Here is a 21,298-nt window from a genome sequence, read left to right as displayed (position 1 = left end):
TTTGTGTACCATTCTATTATTATCACATCAAAAGTAAGTATCATAAGATACCGTTGGAACGTCTTTTGGACGTCCTTTGGATTAAAGAAACCCTTCTCAACGGAAGTCTCGTGTAACAAGAACACGAAAATGAATGAGAGTGAAATTACACAATAAAGAATAGTGCCAATAACAAAAATCATTCTTGAAAAGACCTTCTGTTGGGTGTGTTAGATCCGTTTGAGAAATCTAACAACATTACCCCCTGGATCACAGTATAGTTTTAGCTTATTTTAAGGAAATAGACGGGGGCGTGGGATCAATAAAAACTGATCATTTTAATGTGAGATTTTGATAAAAAAGAATTTCGGACGGGATTGAATTGATTTTTTTTATCAGCTTTAAATTAACTTTAAACTAAACTGTATTTCTTATCTATCGCTTTAACTTTAGCTCATCGAAAATAAGAATCAGATTTTAAGCGATTTGTTTTCGCAATTTGAAGTGTTTTTGCCGTTGTTCGGGTTGTTGAGAAATACTTGAACAGAAAAAAAATGATCAGGATATAAGCTGATTAAATAAAAGTACAAGAGGAAAAATATTGCAATTTTCTACAAGAGACTGGACATGGTATGAATGCTAGCAAATATTTTCAAATCTGGTCGTGAGAGATTTGGTAACAGATTGCAAGCATTGTCTAGGTTTGGAAATAGTTTTCGTTGAAATGCTAACTAGCGTATTTTGTCACCCCATCTTTATTCCAATTTTGGTCAAACTTCTTTTAACGTTTTGTTTTGGTCTGTTTATAATAGACTGTTTAGTCCAGCGTTTTTTTTGCTGAAAAAAAAACACACACATGTCTTGATATTTAAAGGGATGTATAAACAGTTTTTAATAAGAAGCAGGTCCTTTTTTCTTAAAACAAACCCATCAGACCCGAGTGGTGTGAAGTACATTCTGAAAAGCTTTTTTTTTACCACTCTGAAAACTTTTGATCATAAACGCATGACCATACAAGATTCACACGTGAAAGTTTGGGTATTTTTTGTGGTTAAAGAACTGTGCTTTCCAACCGTTTTATGACTGTTTATTATCCGACGCGAGTAAATAGCGACATTTGATTGGCTTCTTTGCTGTCCAATATTTTTGATTACCGAGTTTATGTATTTGCACTTTTGAGGACGGTAGAGTGACTGAAGCGATTTGGAAAAACCCGCAATTCCGCCCCGCAAAATCGAGGACGGTAAAAGTGCTGATTTACCGTCGTCCTCAGCTGGTCAGGATCTAATCAAATTAGAACCTTACCGTCTCCGTCGCTGAAAAACACACATACATAAACTCGCTAATATATAGCTTCCATGGGGGCTATATATTTCAAAAATTGACGTCACACAACGAGTTCAATGACAATTGAGCATCTTCTTTTTGACGTTACGTCACAAAATAAAAATAAGACTTTTGAATAAAAAACTACCAAGAAACCAGATTTACGAGCTTATAAATTGGAATTATGTTTGAAAACGAGAAATATTTTAGCGATGAACGGATAATAAACCATTTATTTGGACGCAGTCTCATCCAATATGAAAAATATTGGGCTACGAGAAAAGATATTGGACTCGGCGAAGCCTCGGCCAATATCTTTTCGCGCACGCCCAATATTTTTGCATATTGGATTCGACTTTGTCCAATAACTGCTTAATATTATCTCACTATCAAGATTTCAAAATATTTATTTCGAAATGGCGGTCAAACTTCGGACTGAAAAAAAATATATTAGAGGTTTAACGCGAACATTTGTTTTTTGAGGACGGTGAGAGAAAACTATAAAAACTTCAAAATAAGGCTCCCAGAATAAAGAAAATTTAAGGAAAAGACTAAGGAAAAGACTGTGGAAGAAAAATTGGTTACGAAATCAGTCAATGATGAAATGCGTCGAAAAGGGCGAGGTTTCCCAGAACAAGTTTTATTTCTTCTTTTGTAGCTTGATATTCCCAGAGGAATGTAAAAAGATGGAAAAACAGTTTCTTGAAAACAATGGAAAAACGGCTCGCCATATACCAGGTCTCTTGCCTTTAAGGAGGTTTATGTCGATTACAAAAGAAACCTACTAATTCTTTTGTTGTCGCTTTAAAAAATCTGCATAATTAGCGTGTTGTGACAAAATTCTTTTGTTTTTCAAGCCTGATTATGCGCAAACTTTTAGGGTTTATATTTTGGGTACACCTCACCTATACGAAAAGGTACCTATATCTTCTTGTTCAGAGTTTCTTAGCGATTCTACTGATAGAACCGCATCATGACCGCACAATTATATGGAAAGCTAGAGCTCGAGAAAATTATAGCTTCATCTTGATTTTACTCGATTTCTGACAGTTTTAAAAGAACCAATTTAATATCATGGCGTTAAGAATTTCTTTTGCTATACATTGGTAAAACAATTGCTCCTTATTCTTAAAAAATTGAGCTGGTAATCGGCGAAAAAGGAAAAATAAATTTTCATTTTTATCGTCATATCATGTAGAAACCGTCCGATTTGTATAGCAAGCCGTTATTTCGACTTTTTCACAATCGAATTTTCAATAGAAGTGATCGTTGAGCTTTGAGTAATCAGAAAAGCTGTTTTTCCATCTCTTTACATTTCTCTGATATTCCCTAACGTCGAGGTCGAGCCATGTAGTTACTCTCGGGGTAAAGGATAAGAAATCTTGATGAATCTTGTAGTTGTTAATGATATATGCGGAGATCTTTCACAGGAAATTCTAAGAAGGGGAGAGCCAACCAACCAACTGGACAAGCTAAAAATGCCTCAACAGGAAAAAGACCTAAAACTCATCACTGGCCTAATAAACCGAAATCTCAGCACCATTTTACCGCCAGTCCTATAAGTCTTTAGATCGTAGGAGACAAAATGTTACAACCCCTCTGACTAAGAAAATTAGAGTTGACGCTCTAAAATTCGACGTTCTTCTATTCAATACGCTCCATTATTCGATAAAATTGAAAGTCAACGTCAACAAGAAACTCTCATAAACGACACTCTACTATTCGGTACGCTCCTTTAACACCCCCTGAAAATCGAGTTGAAGTGCGTGGGGGGAGCCAAACTGTATCTCTAAATGAGACAGGTTTAATGAGATTTGTTCGTCTATTTTTCAATTCTCTCATAGAACACAAAAACCTTTTTGCATGACAATACAAACTACACTACTATAAACAAAACCAGCATGAATTCATCAATCACTGACAATCATTGTCGTACAGTATACCAAAACGCGACCAAATCAGAAATCACATGTTGTAATTTCACAAAACCACATTCAAACACAACAATCAACAACTGTACAGGAAACACCAAGAGCCCTTTTGGTGACTGGCCACCGCAGCCATGGAACAGTATATACATCAGCTTCATGATTATTGTCATGCTTCTGGTATTCTTCTCAAACGCATGCGTGATATACAAGATCAACCCGTGGAGGAAACGTAAACAGCATTCAAATATCGAACTTCTTATCTTATACCTCAGTATGTCTGACATTGCTAATATCTTCTTCCTATTTGCTGATATTTATGAAAATTTAACGGATTTTCGATATTGGCCTTTTGGTTGGTTTGGCTGTAAAGTGATCTATCCATCCTTTAATGTTTCCTTATGTATATCCGTTTGTATCTTAATCATAATGTCGGTTGACCGCTGCCGCTCCATTACGGCGCCACTCAAAAGTAAATTTTCACGCCGTAGCATCCATCTTGCTGCTTTGATTTCTATTATTTTATCCTTTGCGGTTAACTGGTTCCAATTTGAACACCACACTTACGAACACGAAAAATGCTTCGTTAGACGTCATTCAAACATCGATTTTCTACAGAACAAAATTATCGTGACGTGTGTCAGGGACCTTATTTACTTCTTGGTTTTCACGTTGACTGCTTATTGGATATCTAACTCATTACGTCATCACAATTTACTGGATACGAAACAGAACCGTAAAAGTGATGTTGTTATGATGCTAATCACCATGGAAACAGTCTTTGGTGTGTTGATATTACCCTATGATGTTTTCGATGTGGCCATGATGATCTCCAGGCTACCTGGAAGTTCACCAATCAAATTCACGTAAGTAAAACTATTCTTTCCTTCCTCTGTGTGTTTTCACCTCTGAACAGCACATTTGAAGATCTCTTACTATAGTATATTCACCACTTGGTACAAGTTTACGCCCAGCCCACTGCACTGTAGAAGAATTTTCAGATTTCTCGTCGTAATTTTTAGAAAAAGACATATTTAATCAGGAGGCACTCAAACGAAGTGTAGTAACTGATAAGATAGTCTTTCTTTATCTATTAAGGTTGTACTCGACCCGAGGTGACACTTTTTTTCTCGAGTTTTTGATATCAAATGAAACATCCACTCGTTCTGTTGATAGCCTTTTACGCTTTAAAACCAATTAAAAGTCAAGAAAACGAGACCAGAAGTGGGAATTTCAGTGGAAAAACATTTTAATTTATTTGTGATGTACATAGTCTTTAAGGAAACCTTACTTTAACTTTTAATCAACTTCCTTTTGCTTTCTTCTTCCTAGGGAAAGGATATGGCATATTGACCGCATACTGGCCATACTTCAAATGTCCAATTCGTTTGTCAACTGTTTCGTGTATGCTAAGATGCATAAGTACGTTCTCAAAAAGAAACGTAATGCCAGTAACTCGTCCGCCGGTACCGTGGCTACAACAAACGGAAGCCGTAATGAGAACCGTCGCGGAAGTCAAGACGTGTTCGGATCATCCGTTAATCCAAATTGCGCGACTTCAATTTTCATGGATACAAATTGATGATTTTTAACCTTTATGGGCGTAGTCGAGTGATGGCGCGTTCGCCTTCTGACCGAAAAATTGTTGGTCCGAGCCCTATGCAAATCGACCACGTAGCGAGCACCTATCACATTGCTTATCACCCCAGGATTGGTTCGGGTCACGGAAAGAACCAACACTTAGGACGGATTTGAGTTCGGATCCTAAACATAAAGCGTTAAAAACAAATTTGCCGTCATTTCTTCAACACGGTACCATGCGAGAAAGAAGGACTAAATTTGATGCGAATATAAAGCGAACATTTACAAATGCAGACATTATTTAATTGATGGTACCTGCTACAACACAACAAAAGTATATCGTACATTGATATCAAAGAATCGTTGAAAGTGAAAAAACTTTATTTTCACATTCTATCTAATGGGGAGACATTTTGTCAACTTTCGGGGAAAATCATGAAAATTGAATTCAATATTATGTTTGTTTCTGTTTCTATGTAACTTCAATTTGGGATGTGAGTCATACATCCAAAGTCTCGAAGGGACACGCCCATATATTATATAAAATTGTACTTGCAAATCTTAAGATGGTTTTTAATTTATCCTGCACAATACTTTTCGCAGTTAATTTTTCAATTATGCAGGGAGAATAATGATGTATAATATATTTGTGTAACTTTTCAAACAAATATTCTAACAACGTTCAGGCCAGATTTGAGAATGCTGAAATATTTCAAACTAAAAAAATTGTCCGGAATAAATATTATGCCCACACTAGCTTAACCTTTAGACGCCGAGAGACGTACCACGTACGTCATATATACAGGCCGAGAGACGTACCACGTACGTTTTGATACTGGGGTCCTTTCAAAGTTTAATAAAATAAAGACCAGTTTGAATTTTTCTATTCCGTAAAATTTAGCAGACAGGATAGGGGTGAAGGTTCATTCATTCAAAATTTTACGGGTCCTGCTTTTATACATCTCGAGATATCGGAACTCAATGTCGGTGTATTTTTCAAATGTCAACAAAACATCGTTTTAGTGGTGGACAGAGGGTGTTTGATGGATTTTTGGACTGAAAAGTCATGTTTATGTCTGGTTTTTTCTTTGTTTCAGCATATAAATATCATTATATGAGATAGAGAACCTTTATTGGCAGTTTCTATGTGGTTTGAAGGGGTTTTAGGGGGTATTTCCTGACATACATGCCTATCTCAGTTTTTCCACTATTCTGGTGTTTTATTGCTTGAATTTACATGATAGAGAGTCTGTTATGATTATTGTAGTAATTTTACAGGCTTTGGGTAAGTGCAGGGCCAATTTTAGAGCAACGGGACCACTTAATTTACCTGGTGTGGCCAGAGTGTCGATTTTGGTGGAAAAGTGTGCTTCACCGAAACTAAGATTCTGAGATGAAATGAGCTTCTTCAGCCCTAAAATTTCACACAATGGTGGCTTGTAACATAAACTAAAACAAAATAATTTTTCTGGGACCAATCTTTACCTTGTACCCACTTTTTTCATTCAATTTGTCAAAAAAAAGAAAAAAAGTGAAAAAATCGTAAACATGGAATTTTTACTGTTTTGATTTGAGGCTGTGTAGTCAGGTTTAAAAGGGTGATGAGGCGTCTTTTTGGTATTATCTGAAAAAATAGATCCTTAGCTTTTCAAAATGGGTTTACTTTTTACTTAAGCTTTAGCGGTTCAGATTTTATGACATTTTCCGCGAAACCTCCATTTTCATGAAAAAAACAGCGGCAGCAGCGCGCGCTGTTTTTAAAAACAGCGGTGTCTAAAGGTTAAGAGCACTTGCCATCTCTCCTTCATACACTGGTAAAAAGGGGTCAAATAGAAATCATTTAACATCATACCTTGCTTTGGGCGTTGGTTTTTCGTTTTTCAAGGAGCCTGTATCCGAGTCGTTCCCAGTTTCTTTCTTGGTGTTTGTCGCTGAACTATTTTTTGATGTTGCAATCAAATCGTCAAGTTGCTTCCTGTGGAAATAAAAAGGGTGGAAGACTAGCATGAAGGAGTAGCAGAGCTTTAAGTTGATAACCAGCCCTCGATATACACCTATGGTGCAAACGAGGAAGTAATTACACCATTTCAAATTTTCAAAATATGTTTTATTTCCCAACTAGGAAAAAAATCTTGATCTCAACTTAGCAGTGACAAAAACAGGTCCTTCCTAGGTCTAGAACTACCGGTACAGGACAAGAAATGGACAATCTCATATGTTGAATGGGTTCGGAATTAAATTAATTACGGTCGGCGTAAAAAGAGCTGATAAGGTACCTTATCGGGAAAAAAATGTCGGGGAAAGTGACAAAAATTTTGAGGGGGTGACGACATTTTCCCCCGACGAATTTTTTCCCCCGATATTTTATCACCCGACCAAAACTTTTACCCGATTGTTTTATCCCCGACCAAAACTTTTACCCAATTTTTTAAACCCTAACCAAAATTAAAATCTAAATTTTTTACACCTTTATTAACCGAAATTAGTGCTTTAAACGTCGAATTACAAAATCTTTTTTCGAGCTAGTGAAGGAAACCATTTTATTTGGACAATTTAGTTGGGTGAAAGTGACTAAATTGCAAATTTCGTCGGGGAAAAGTGACAAATTTGAAATTTTGGTCGGGGGAGGTGACGAAATTTTTCCCCGACGAAAAAAAGCCCCGACTAAATAAAACTCCGACATTTTTTTCCCCGATAAGGTAGGTAAAACAAAAGTTTTGTCAAAAGTACCCTTGTTTTGATGTACAACTAAACAACTTGTTAACTAAATAAGGTTCGAAAACTGTTCTTCCTTGTCCAATCATATACCTGTAGTCATCAGTCATTTTCCGGTAATGAGACCTGTCCTCTTTCAATTTTTTGACAGTCGTTTCCAACTTCTCAACGTCGCTTAATAATTCTCTTTCACGAGCACGAAGTTGTTTCAGTTGTTGTGGTAGAGGTCCCTTCAATTCGATACAACCTGAAAAAAAAAACAAATACAGTACAGTCTAAACTTTTTTGAAGAAATATAGAATAGCACAGAGGAAATTTCGAACATCGAATTCATCATCATCTTGAATAAAAAATTTACAATAAATAATAATAATAATAATAATAATAATAATAATGATATATTTCTGGCAATTCCAAAATTTACATTTGGCTCTTCACCTGAAAAATCTGTATATAATATATGTGCAATGTCTAGAAAAAAATTGTAAAATAACCTGGTAGTATACTGAAGAAAAATTGGGGCCGTATGCGGACAAGCAGATAGGGACGAAGCGGTGGGCTAGTATGACGAATAAAATGATTTGGATTAAGAAGTATAAGGGGTAAAATGTGAATAGTGATAGAGCTAGACTAAAACCTAAACAAATCCGAGTATCTGAGAATGCTAGCTGAGGCCATCGCAATGTGTGCTATTATAAAAAATTAACGAATATATTTTAAAAAAAAAATACTAACATAATGTTATAAGCTAGACTAGACTAAGGTTCAAGTACTATTGGTGGCTAGAGGTAAAGTAAGCGACAAAATAGATCTAAGAACTCGGTGAGATAGAATCACGACAGAGCGTAAGATAGAAAGAGTAAAACTTGCATAGATTGCAACACCGAAGGCTGTGTAAAAGTGTACTGGACCTTGCAAAACACGAACAGTATTTTGACATAAATAAGTGAGCTATCAACTATCTAAATTAAATTAATTGAAAATAATTAAACATCAATAAATAAATGTCAGATTAAAAATATTACTCGGCCAAGTAGCTATTTCATTTTAAATTGTTGACTGGTAAATGGTTTTAGCTTATCATAGTCTGCGAATCAGACCAATCTCCATGTTTCGAAACTCTTTAACTCGAATGTCTTTTTAATTCGAACAAGCTATCTGTTCGAACAAATTTTTTCCATGTCTGGATGAGTTATAAAAACTATGTGTTGCTTTGTGGGGTCACGAACAGCATTTTTGTGAAAGATAGATTTCTACGGGTTTCGGTTTTGAACTGACCAAATACCTTTATCGTCACCCATATTCTTGCCGAATCGAAAAAAAAGATCTTGCTGACAGGTGAAAAACAGTGAAAAAGTCAATATGGCGAAAGCACGAATTATGATTAAGAAAAATTCATGGCGAAACTTAAAACGAATTTTGAAATATGAGTGGGAAAAGGTGTCAAGGATCAATTGTACGCTTATAAGTCCTGGAGGTGAAAGTTCACGTGAAACCTTGTGCTGAAAAACTACTCATTGGCTAGAAATCATGAAGATTACAAGTTGAAGCAATATCAATCATTCCCTCTCTCATATTTTGCAACCTTTTAGGTTTTTGGCATACGATTTTGCTGTAAATAAAGGTGTTGCTGATTTTTTGTTCTTTTTCAACTATTTTTATGTTCAGGGTCCGAGCTCACATTCATCCCAAGGGGGGGGGTTCTAACTGAGAAAATCCTTTCCCCGATCATCAATCCAAATGATGTGTTAGTTTTATAAACTAACGATGTGGTTCTTTGTTGATAAATTCGTCAGAATTTCATAAAAATAGGTACCCCAAAATCATTTTATCAAGTTACATAGGTCGTATTTAGGGGCATTAAGTCATGCGGAAGAATCAATAGCTGGCCTTAAAGGAATAAAATTCGAGTTTCCCATACTAGATAAATCTCCAGACAAATTCTGATTACTACGCGCATGTCACGTATTCACTTTAAAGAACTGCGACTCGGTAAGGGAATCTGCCAAGTTAACGGACCGCTTTGATCAACATTTTGGGAAGGATATTAAACGATCGGTCATTTGAGGGCGGTCATTGGCTAAAGTAAATTAATCGTGTCAAAATCAGACGTCAATCGCATACATAAACATTGCTCAGGCGATTTTGCATTCGTTTTGAAGCAAAAAAACAAGGCAGTTTTGAATATTTTGAGTAAACAGCCAGGTCAGATAGTCACGTTCGTCGCATCCCTTTAGAGCAGAACGTGATATGTACGGAGTGGGTGATGAAAGGAAGGGATGGGCAGAATACTTTATTCCTTATTCTCTACGTAGGAGTGCTTTTATTCTGAAAGAGAAAAAGATGGTCTTTTCGTCCGTTGGAAAAAAAAGTGAAAAACAAAAATTTTATAATGAAAGTTAACGAGAGGAAGATGAATAAAACGGAAATATCAAAACGTCCGTAAGTTCAAAACAATATGGAACATGAAGTTAATTTAGGAAGGTACTGAAAAAAAATATTGTAAAAATATTTTGAAGTTACATCAACGCGTGATATTGGACATGCTGGCACCAGACGTGCACCAACGATAGAGCAGTTAGCCATTTGACCTGCATCGTGACCTATGACAATTCGTAATGCTGCAATGGGCGTTTTATATGGAATTTGAAACCCCAGCGTAGAGGCCACTAAAGGGTTTTTTAATAGATTGGATAGTGTGACTAAGCGTCACTTCCAATTTCCAAATAAATTAATTTATACAAAGTCCGTAATTTTAGCAACTCCTTTAAGAAGGGTGGTTTCCATATGATAACAAAACAGAGTGCACACTTGTATTTTGCGACGGATTATATCATAGAAAAATGAGTTGGAGATTTGATGTTTCACAGAAAAGTGCTACCAAGAGGTATTTCGGGTCCCATATCTTCCGAAGGACTTTTCCGTTTGCCTTGAAATTTAACAAACTTGTTTACCTAAGGTTGAACTACCACTGGTGTAAAAATGAACGTTGTAGTATAAGTAGAAAAAAAAGCTCAACCTTTTTTTAATCGCAAATTTAACGACTAAACCAAAGTTTCAAATTTCAACCAAAAATACATTCAAATATAGTGCTTTTGATCCTCTAAAACATGCAAAAATATTTCCACAATTGTATTTGACTATCAAAAGTTACAGGCATTCTTGTTTTCACTGCCAATCATATCTGCAATCATAGTCAAAATATATTTTTCAGAATTTTAATTTCGGGCGAGAATTGCTATTTTAGCGCTTTTACTTTCTTTCATTAAATATTTCGATTTTGGAGGGGTTCGATGGCTTCTAGGCTATATTCCAAGCCTTATTGGAGCAAATTTGCGCTTTTAAATCTTAAGATCCTAAGGTCCAAGGTGTTAAGCCTCATCTTAAAACTCTACTTTCCAACTGTAGTTTAACCCGCTTAAAAATCATTTCTGGTGTTTAAAATTTCGCAGGGAAATCCCATTTCTCTCAAATATTTTGTCCATCATTGTGGAATACACAATATTCTTATAAAGTCAAGCAAGATTTTCAGTCCTTCCCTTTCTAAATTTGTCGTTTGAGAAAAAAGGAATTATTTGTCCAATAGACGATATCGGCTTCACATAAAAACTCAGATTTGACCCCCGAGAATTCCCCACAATGTGCGGAAAAAATTTCACCGTGAACTTTTTTCCGCACAAAGCATTGTGGGGAATTCTCGGGGGTCAAATCTGAGTTTTCACGTTATAAGCCGATTCGTCTATTTAGAGAGAATCATTTATTTAGTCTGACACTGGGGGGAGTTACAAGATCCCTTGGGGATCATAATTTTAAGGGGTATAAAAAAAGAGCGGTTATTTAAGCAGGAGAAATTTCTAAAGATGGTCAAAAAATGCCCAATTCTATACCAGTGATACCCTTTTTTGACATGCTTTTGGAATTCTGTAAAAGTGGATTTAGAGTTCAAGAGTTTAAGAGCTTGAAAATTTACTTCCGAAAGAGTTGGCCATCACATTTCATGCTTTATTAAGTTCCGTAATTTCCGCCATTATGGAAGCAAACGTTCGCATTTGTAGAGGCGATCCGTTGCCAGTAGTTACGTGATTTAAAGCCTGTATTCCTGTTGGAATAAATTCTATATAACTATATATAAATTCTATATACCGGGTGACCCACGAAAAAGTTCAGACGTTTCCCGACGTCTTGAGGCCGAACAAATGTCCCAAAGTACTTGGAGTTTTGATATTTAAAAAGTAGATATCCTAACTTAAAATTTGAGCTTTCACTTTTCAAATTTGACCAACTTGTTCTCTACTTATGAGCTTTTAAAGTCAAAGTTCACTTTACGGAAAGTGTAAAATACACGAAAAAAAGGGTATCAAATTTGGTATTTTTAGGCGTATTTGATATACAGTTTTTGAAAAAAATCTATGAAAGCGCCTATTTTTATAAAAACTAGTCTTGTTTTAAACAAAAATTATTTACAAAGGTGTTTTTATTAATTATTAATGTTATAAAATTTGTTAAATAAGTCAATTTGTAAGTGATTTTCTAATTGATTGCATGAATTTAATACCTCTTTTTTACGTGTATTTTACATTTTTCAAAAAGTGAATTTGACTTTAAAAGCTCATAAGCAGAGAAGTAGTTGGTCAAATTTAAAAAGTGATGGCTCAAATTTTAAGTTAGGATATCTACTTTCTAAATATCAAAACTCTAAGCACTTTGGGACATTTGTTCGGCCTCAAGACGTCGAGAAACGTCTGAACTTTTTCGTGGGTCACCCGGTAAATATTCTATATAAATTCTTTTTTTCCGACCAACTGCAACCCTATTCTGGTCAAGGGAAATACGTAAGTATCCTATTAGCAGATTCATGTAAAAAGGTTAGTGATTTGCTCGACGTTTTTTCGTGACTTTTTTACATGAATCTTCTAATAGAAAATTTAAGTTTTAAAAAATCCTTACGATCGTCAATGACTTCAGGGTCGACTTTAGCATCATCAATGTTTTTGTCGACTTTTTCTTGTTTGACAGAGCTGTCACGTGATTCTTCTTCTTTCACTTTCTGTTTGGAAAAAGAAAAACATGACACCACTTTTAAGAAAATTAATTTAGCAACCTTTGACTAAAGAAAGTCGTGTGATGTACTTTTCAGCCAATAGTTTAATCTAATTTTGAGGGGAAAACAAGCACTGCGTGGTTTAACTCCCTAAAAAGACTTGTTCACTTATTGATCACACACAACCGATTTTAGTAATACATCATTGTACTCAGTAGCAAAAAATATAGAATTAGAAATGTGACTACGAGATCGATCAATTTAACTTTTTAGGTTTGTCTTTGAAGAAGTGTTCGGCTAGTTCTTAATTTTTGAAATTTTTAATCTTACGAAACTCACGCGAAAAAGGTATATTACCTGTTCTAGATTGGTGATTTTCTGAAGTAATTCAGCTCGGTTCATATCTTCATAATCTAAAAAGAAAACACCCTTTTTACGTTGCCGACGGTGCGCCATTTCTACATAAACTGCTATTCAGTCTATACGCAGAAACTACAGTTACACGGAATGATATAATAGTATATTATTATATTTAGAATTTTCGTTTCCTCGAACCACGCCCTACTGGTATTCGGTGATTTTGCAACTTTCAGTCTTTTGAGAAGTACAAAAGTACATTGCATATGTTGTTTTCTCAAGAAAAGAGATGAACTGTAAAAGCTTGAACTGAAATTAGAAAAATCTACAATAGAAAAATCTTTATTTACGAAATAATGAAGACATCCCCTCGATAATGTGCTATTCCAGACGAAGCCTGTAAACCTCAGATTGGAGGGAGTTAAAGATGTGTAGTTTCGAGAGTGTCAAGAAAATCACCAAAACCAAAAGCATCACACACTATTTTTTATAAAAATATTCATAATGAAATTGGCAAAAAAATTATGAATATGCAAAGAATATCACATAGGTCGTCCCCCCTTTCTTAACACCTACCGAAAAAATGAAGAAGGAGGTCAGAAACTTTCATGAAAAAGGGGGGATAGCAAGGAAGGGGGATAGTTTAAGAAGGGGGGCCTTACATATTATATTGTAGATTATTTTCAAGCACTGTTTTGGAATTTAGTCTTCATTATTAAAGGAAGCTTTCTGTTCGAGTAGTCTGAATCAAAAAGAAGAAAGAAGTTCATTATTTCTCTTTCTCTCTATGAAGCTATTTCACATACATTTGTTAGCTATTTTTGTCCAAGACCCTTGGGGGATAGGCATTTTTTTAAGGTTAGGGGATGTCAAGGAGGGGGATCATTTAAGAAGGAGGATCAGACCCCTTTCCACACTATGTATTACCATCATGGAATTTGGCTACTAAACCTATAAGAATGCCATTTTAGAGCATTTTTACTATAAATTGCCAATTATCCCCCAGCAAAGCTCCTTACAAAGCTTTCACAAAAATGCCATTTTATGCTCTAGACGTATGTATTACATGTTAAATCTAGTTTGAATTTTGACTCTAACTTAAGAATGCTGTAAGAATATTTTAGGATGATTTTCCCCAAAAAAGTTAAGAATATCCATCATGAAATGAAAAAAACACCATTTTTATAAAAAAAAGCGTTTATCTGGGAAAATCGTTCATTGAAAGAATTATTTAAATCGAAGGACATGTATTGAAGTAAAATTCTCAAAAATTATACGATGAACTAAATGAAGGAAAAACATTGGAACAGTTTAATGGGTTGAAAAAACTTTACTTAATACAATAGAAAATACCCTTTTAAAGTTATGAAAAAAGTTTCCCAAAATAGACCGCAAATCCCACGTCGAGGGGATTTCAAGATAAAAAAATATTAAAAAGATTCAAGAACATAAAAATAGATAAAAATAGGACAAAAAGTTCAGAGAAGCTTTTTTTAAATATTTCCCTACTATAGGGGAATATTTGTTAAAACGGCCTTTTTCCGTCTTTTCTTCCATTTTCGATGTTAATGTTTTCTTTATTCGTGCTGCACATTATGACTAGGCTCTTCAGTCACGTGACTAAAAATCGTCGCGAAGATTTAGCGGGGAAAAAAATAGTATCCTTCTATCAAAATATGGCAGGGGTTTATTTTTACCAGCTTTTCATAAAACAAATGATTGTGTGTAAAGCTCAGAGGACTGCCTGAATTTCTCTCATGTGTGCTGAATTTATTGTCTTTCCCATAAGGAGAAGAAGAAGTGTGGAGAAAGAAGCTGAAACACGTGGAAATCCAAACCATTCCTATCTTGACTTGAGAAGAAGGTGAGCATAAATTTCTTTCTGATTTCCATCATGTAGATATATATTGTCTAGATATTAATGGTCAAAACTTGGAAAAGCTTGTACTCTTCTCAATGCCCCATTTTTAGCCTTGATGCCAGATGCTAAAAAGAAAATATATCATAATAGATGCTTTTACTCCCTGTTTACCTTTTTGTATGCTCCCCTCCCTTGTATCTTTTGTGCGCTTTCTGGGATCCTTTGGTACGTTTTGTGTGGTCCTTTTTGTACACTACCCATGGTCCTTTTTGAATGCTTTCAGGGTACCTTTTGTACGCTCTCCGTTGGTCCTTTTTGTGTGTTCCTGGGTACCTTTTTGTACGCTCCCCGTGTACCTTATTGTACGTTCCAGTGTATCTTATTGTGCCGTTCCCCGTATACATCATTGTACGTACCCCAATCATGTACCTTATTGTATGTTCCCCGTGTATACCGTGAGATTGGGTAACTTGCATCAGTGGAGGCTAACATGCATAGCCCTCAAATGAATGACCCGTCTGGTCATTAAAATACAAAGTTATATAAATCAAAACAAAAATGGTAGAGTAGAGCCGTGAGCAGAGCTCACAGATATCTGTAAAGCCCGAACGGCTAGATAGGCGACTTTAAGCTTTCTCCAGCAAAAAAAAGTGAAGCAAAAATTTGACTTTTTAAATTTCGTGCCGATGGATAGGATCTAGCATTTTAATTCTTTTCGAAGCGCGAGATCAAAAAAAGTAGGCAGCAAACGCTATTTCACATCTCTCAAACCGGTGAAATTGCATATTTTAGTCACGTGACTTTGGTAGGAAATCCTTCCAAACCTCCCAAACCTAGGCTTCACTTTTCGATAAAAGCCGCAATTCTAGCACTTCAGGCTTTACAGATCTGTGGCAGAGCTAAATATAGTTTATTTTAATGACCAGTCAGGTCATTCATTTGAGGGCTATGCATGTTAGCCTCCACTGATGCAAGTTACCCATTCTCACGGTATACCTTATTGTACGTTCCCTGTAGGTTCCCTGTGTACTTTATTGTACATGCCCCTTGTACCTTATGGTACGTTTCCCGTGAACCTTATTGTATGTTCCCCTTGTACCTTATTGTACGTTCCCCTTGTACCGTGAGAAAGGGTAACTTGCATCAGTGGAGGCTAACATGCATAGCCCTCAAATGAATGACCTGTCTGGTCATTAGAATACAACTATGCAGCTCCGCTGGAAGCTCTACTCTACCATTTTTGTTTTGATTTAACTTTGTATTTTAATGACCAGACAAGTCTTTCATTTGAGTGCTATGCATGTTAGCCTCCAATGATGCAAGTTACCCTTTCACACGGTACCTTATTGCACGCTCCCCGTGAACCTTATTTTATGTTCCCCGTGAACCTTATTGTATGTTCCCAGTGTACCTTATTGTACGTTCCCAGTGTACCTTATTATTGTACGTTCCCAGTGTACCTTATTATTGTACGTTCCAGTGTACCTTATTGTACGTTCCCCTTGTACCTTATTGTACGTTCCCTGTGAACCTTATTGTATGTTCCCCGTGAACCTTATTTTATGTTCCCCGTGAACCTTATTGTATGTTCCCAGTGTACCTTATTGTACGTTTCCAGTGTACCTTATTATTGTACGTTCCCAGTGTACCTTATTATTGTACGTTCCAGTGTACCTTATTGTACGTTCTCCTTGTACCTTATTGTACGTTCCCCTTGTACCTTATTGTACGTTCCCTGTGAACCTTATAGTACGTTCCCTGTGAACCTTATTGTACGTTCCCCGTGAACCTTATTGTATGTTCCCCGTGAACCTTATTGTATGTTCCCAGTGTACCTTATTGAACGTACCCTGTGGTCCTTTTTGTATGTTCCCGTAAACTTCTTTAATGGCTCAGTATATATGCATGGCAAACATAGCTCAAACCATCAAGCAGAGTCTCACCCTTTTAAAGTCTTTTTTTTTCGGGAGATTTCAGCGAATGACCACACATTTGGCATTGATTACTGTAAAGATATTATTTCCCATTATGAAATTTTGAATTTTTCTTTCCTTTCACATTCAGGTGCCAGGATTACAAATTCAACAAAGTTTGACGACCTCTAAAGCTGACAATACAATGTAACTTGCTGGCAATGATGTAATGATAATGTTGCACATAATGAGAATATGAACAAAGATAAACATTCTTGCAATAATTGAACCAAGGAACTCTATTGTTCCAAGATGTGATTTAATGATCAATGATACAAATGTCATGGAGTTTAGTTTATCAAGACACAAATTTCATAAAAAAGTTTGCTGGAAAGTGTTGTAAACATTTAGCAATACTGTAACTAAATGTGACAATTTCAAGGTTGACAATTTGGTATATTATCACATGAATACTAATGTAACAGATGTTATGCACTGGAAATCTAAATCTGTAAAGAAGGAGATCCATTTTTAAGTAACTTTTTATTTGTGAATGGTATATAATATGGTGGTTTAAAATATTGATGACAAGGAAGTTTTTCATATGAAACTAACGTGTACAACATATTTCGATATCTCCCAAATTCATATTGCAATATTTCCATATTAGTCCCTTAGTAGACAGTCTAGATATTTTGGCACTTTCTTACTCAGATGAGTCTTAGAATAATATCAACTTGTAAATCTGAGATTTTATTTCCTTAATGAAGGTAAAAACCAATATTAGTTGAATAAAATACATTTATTTTTGTGTTGAAATTGTTATCATTTGCATGAAATTTTTTAACAAGTTTTTAGACTTTTAGACATCTGTGAACATGTCTATGAAATAACGACAATTTTTAGCAGGAATATGGTTATATTTTGTTTTGCATTGGATATTGCTTAATATAAAGGCTTTAATAAATCTAAGTTACTAAGTTGGGGCTTTAGGATAATCTGTGGGGTTCGACTGCGACTACAATCTATGCTCTGAGCTATTGGAGGAAATATTTAACCACATCTTTGTGGCTCTTGTTTTTAATTTCAAAAAGCTGTACGATTTCGAAATTTAATACAGAAAATCGGGGGGGGGGGGTATTTTCTTTCAAGCAGGGTAAGGTAATTATTTTTGTTGCTTACCTTTTTGTACATTGATGTTGGTTTCATCCGTCTGTGTGGTTAACTTCATCAAATCATTCTTCAATGATTTATTTTCCAATACCAAATTCCGATTGTCCTCTAAATAAAAACGGGAGAAGGAAACCTTTTTGTGAGCAAGAAGTTCAACAAATATTTGCTTTTTTTATAAGAATGACTTCTTCTCTTATGAAATTTCGGAGTTAAAACGAATAGAAAAATAAGAATAATGCGCCCACTCAGCCAAAATACTATTCTTATAAAAAAAGCATGTAATACAGACAGACAGACAGACAGACAGACAGATAGACAGACATCGTTGGAGTCATAACCTAATCTTTTCACCGCTAATTTATTATGGAGTCAAAATGAATTTACGGCTAGCACTAAGGTTTTCAAGCATATTCAGGAAGCTGTAAATAGCAGAAACACCAAAATAAGAAAATAATTTACAGCTTGGATATCCAGGCTAGACTGAAAGACAATATCTTTTCCAATAAACTAGTGACAGAATTATTATGCATTACTCCAATGATTAACGACATAATAATCTGATACCGCCAATCAGCGAAATTTTCTCATTTTTTAGATTTTTCACATACTCATACAGTTTTGGTCCATTGTAAAGTGGCGTATGAGAAAGCTTCCCAGGAATAAGAAAGTTTAGCCGTTCAACGGTTACAGATCTAATTTCTTTATATTTTTCGATATCTTAATTATTCACAGAACCCTCCCACTTCCCGCTGGATAACAAACTTACCAGTGAGACGTTTCAATAAGACTTGTGTTTTATTGTTATTTCCACCTCTCATTGCGTCTTGTATTGCTCTGTCAAAAAAAAGACGGGTTTTATACAGAAAGGTCCTATTGACCCTTCAAGTGCTTTTTTTGCGGGGGTCTCAAATTACAAGATCTTGAGATCGAGAAGAACTATGATAGTGACTTTGAATTTCAATTACTCAAGCAGGCAATTTTTGGTGGTTGGTGTTTACCAGACCACTCTGAGGTTGACCGCAAACCCCAAAATCTTTTTGTAAGAGGGACTTAAAATTTGAGGTCAAAATATTCAGTGACATCTTCGTGTAGATATGATGGTGAAATTTTGTCAGCAGGTGTGGAAATCTCAAAAATCTACCAAAAGTTATTTAAAAAAATTTTTCACGTGAGAACTATTCTTTTCTGAGTTTGTGAAGTCGTCGAAATCCTTTGATACGATTGGAAAAGTCTTTTTGGTCTACTGCTTTTCTGAATCCAAGCATGAAAATTATTCAGTATATCATTTCCCTGGTCCAAGATAACATATAAAATCCAGAAAGAAATGAAAAACAGTGGAATTAGCTTTGGTGAGGGTATGAAGACTTCCAATACTACTTACTGATCCGAAATCATATTTTGATCTTTATTTTTAAGCTCTTCGACCATCTGACTGAGTCGGACAATCTAAACGACAATAAATGTAAACACCACCAATAAATGGACTTATAAATATGTCAAAACATTAATCTAATAGGGATCTAATACTTCTGACCAGACCTTAGGACATTGGAGCTGATTGGAGCACTCTTGAAGCCCGAAGTAGAAAAGAATTGCACATAGCACACTTTTTTAAAGAATCAGTCGACAGGACACAGGCCCGGTAGAAATTTTTTCAGCCAGTGGGGATAAAAATAACGGACTAAGACTCGATGGGGATTTATATTCCCATATTTTTTGTCTAATTAGACCCTTCTTGAACCAACAATTTCTATAGCATTGCCAGTGTTAATTTCATTTGTGAGTAGACCCTTTAAATTGGATGATGCCCATGAGAGAAATATCATTGAAAGTTGACAAACCTCATTATGACAGAGCATATTTTCGTATTTCATTTCTTCCATGTTCGTCACCTTCATCTCAGTTTTCATCTTCCTGCAAACAAAAATGTCAAAAATCCTTGCATTAGTTTTTGAATTACTTTGAAGTACGACTTTACCATTTTGTTGTAGCACTGTTGTTGTGCTTTTGCTTTGGATAACATTGGCTAGTTCATGGTTTATCTTCACCGATAGATTTCCGCTGCTTTTTCATATTACAATGATGATAATATATATTTATGATGTTAAACGACTTTTATACCGGGTGCGCCACAAAAAAGTTTCTCTCTTTAAAACCAACTTTCTAGAAATCTAAAAATTTTGAAAGAACCATTCCTATTTCATTGGAAAGAAGAAAGATAAACTTAAATTTGGATGGGTCTTTTATTTTAAATTCGGTTCATTAGATCAAAAGTTATGCTCAATTGAATAAAAAAGCTACTTTCAGAAAGTGCCCGAAAACGTTAAAAATCGACCTATCAAATTTTTATCTTAAAACTGGCAATCGCAATAGCCTTTACATGATTAAAAGCATTTTTCAGTAATTAAACGCATGAATTTTGAGACTGATGGGTCGGAAGGGTTTAAAATCTTCATCAAAATCATTTTAATTTACTTTTACCGATATTTCACTCAGAAGGCTGGATGTACGTCGAAACCCCAATTTGATGTATTTTTATGAATTTTACAAGATTTTTTGGCTTTTTTCGACAAACTTTCTGCCTTTAAATGAAATTCAACCTTCCTTTATATAACAATAGGTCATTTAGACAGCTAATTAGCATTTTTAATGACTGAAACGAAGATAATGATGTATCGTGTAGTTATGCTTCTGTTTAATTTGATGCGTCGATTTTTAACGTTTTTGAGCACTTTCAGAAAGTAACTTTTTTATTTAATTGAGCATAACTTTTGATCTAGTGAATCGAATTTAATAAATGACCCATCAAAATTTAATTTTATCTATCTTCTTTCCAATGAAATAGAAACAGTTTTTTTAAAACTTTTAGATTTTGAGAAAATTAGTTTTTAAGAGAGAAACTTTTTTGTGGCGCACCCGGTATAAAGCTTCCTGTTGGTGGCTGTTCTCGGTATCCACTTGTAGGGACTTTTAGAAAAATCATGATGTAAATTTTATATAAATTAGTTGACCATATACAAAAGCTGCTAAATATTAGAAAAAGGTGTTTCTCAAGCTTACAGGCAGTATAAGTATTCGCATGGTTCTAACGAGACGATTACTAAAACGCCCAATACCGAACTGTGCGTCCTCTGACAAGAGAGGCCAGGTATCATCATTGTAGAAATCATGAGAGAAATTATTTTCAAACCATCTTAACACAATGTATCATACCACAATTCCCGGTGTCAATCGAACAACTTCGAACAAAAATCGCAATCAAACCAATCGAACGTAATCGAACGCGATCGAATAATTGCGATTCGATTGTCGAACGTAATCGAATCTCAATCGAACGGCTGATTCCTGGGTAATATTCGATTGTGTTCGATTGCGTTCGAGTAAGGTTAGATTGGTTCGATTAATAGTTGACTATGTTCCATTG

At 35.3% G+C, this 21,298-nt stretch overlaps 2 protein-coding genes and 1 long non-coding RNA gene across 3 annotated transcripts in view; 2 read left to right on the top strand and 1 right to left on the bottom strand.

The window, feature by feature from the left end:
• Nucleotides 1–21,298, bottom strand: part of LOC136824639 (IQ domain-containing protein E-like) — a 59,500-nt gene that overhangs the window by 30,518 nt on the left and 7,684 nt on the right. The window contains exons 10-17 of the mRNA XM_067080628.1: nucleotides 19,716–19,788; nucleotides 19,256–19,320; nucleotides 18,641–18,708; nucleotides 17,884–17,982; nucleotides 12,928–12,983; nucleotides 12,477–12,576; nucleotides 7,623–7,776; nucleotides 6,667–6,789 (exon numbers count right to left, since the gene is read on the bottom strand). Of these exons, the coding sequence (XP_066936729.1) occupies nucleotides 6,667–6,789; nucleotides 7,623–7,776; nucleotides 12,477–12,576; nucleotides 12,928–12,983; nucleotides 17,884–17,982; nucleotides 18,641–18,708; nucleotides 19,256–19,320; nucleotides 19,716–19,788 (738 nt within the window). The remainder of the gene's footprint in view (nucleotides 1–6,666; nucleotides 6,790–7,622; nucleotides 7,777–12,476; nucleotides 12,577–12,927; nucleotides 12,984–17,883; nucleotides 17,983–18,640; nucleotides 18,709–19,255; nucleotides 19,321–19,715; nucleotides 19,789–21,298) is intronic.
• Nucleotides 3,154–5,574, top strand: LOC136824641 (galanin receptor type 1-like). The gene is made up of 2 exons (XM_067080631.1): nucleotides 3,154–4,099; nucleotides 4,566–5,574. The coding sequence occupies exons 1-2, from the start codon at nucleotides 3,207–3,209 to the stop codon at nucleotides 4,813–4,815; spliced, it is 1,143 nt and encodes a 380-aa protein (XP_066936732.1). The 5' UTR covers nucleotides 3,154–3,206; the 3' UTR covers nucleotides 4,816–5,574.
• On the top strand, nucleotides 14,426–17,520 carry LOC136824595 (uncharacterized). Its single transcript, XR_010849131.1, has 2 exons — nucleotides 14,426–14,791; nucleotides 16,853–17,520. It is a non-coding gene; the product is annotated as an uncharacterized lncRNA (long non-coding RNA).

This window comes from Clytia hemisphaerica, unplaced genomic scaffold (genome assembly GCF_902728285.1).
Source record: "Clytia hemisphaerica strain Z4C2 unplaced genomic scaffold, Clytia hemisphaerica genome assembly, whole genome shotgun sequence".
Classification (NCBI taxonomy): domain Eukaryota; kingdom Metazoa; phylum Cnidaria; class Hydrozoa; order Leptothecata; family Clytiidae; genus Clytia; species Clytia hemisphaerica.
This window is presented reverse-complemented; position numbering and strand designations above follow the sequence as displayed.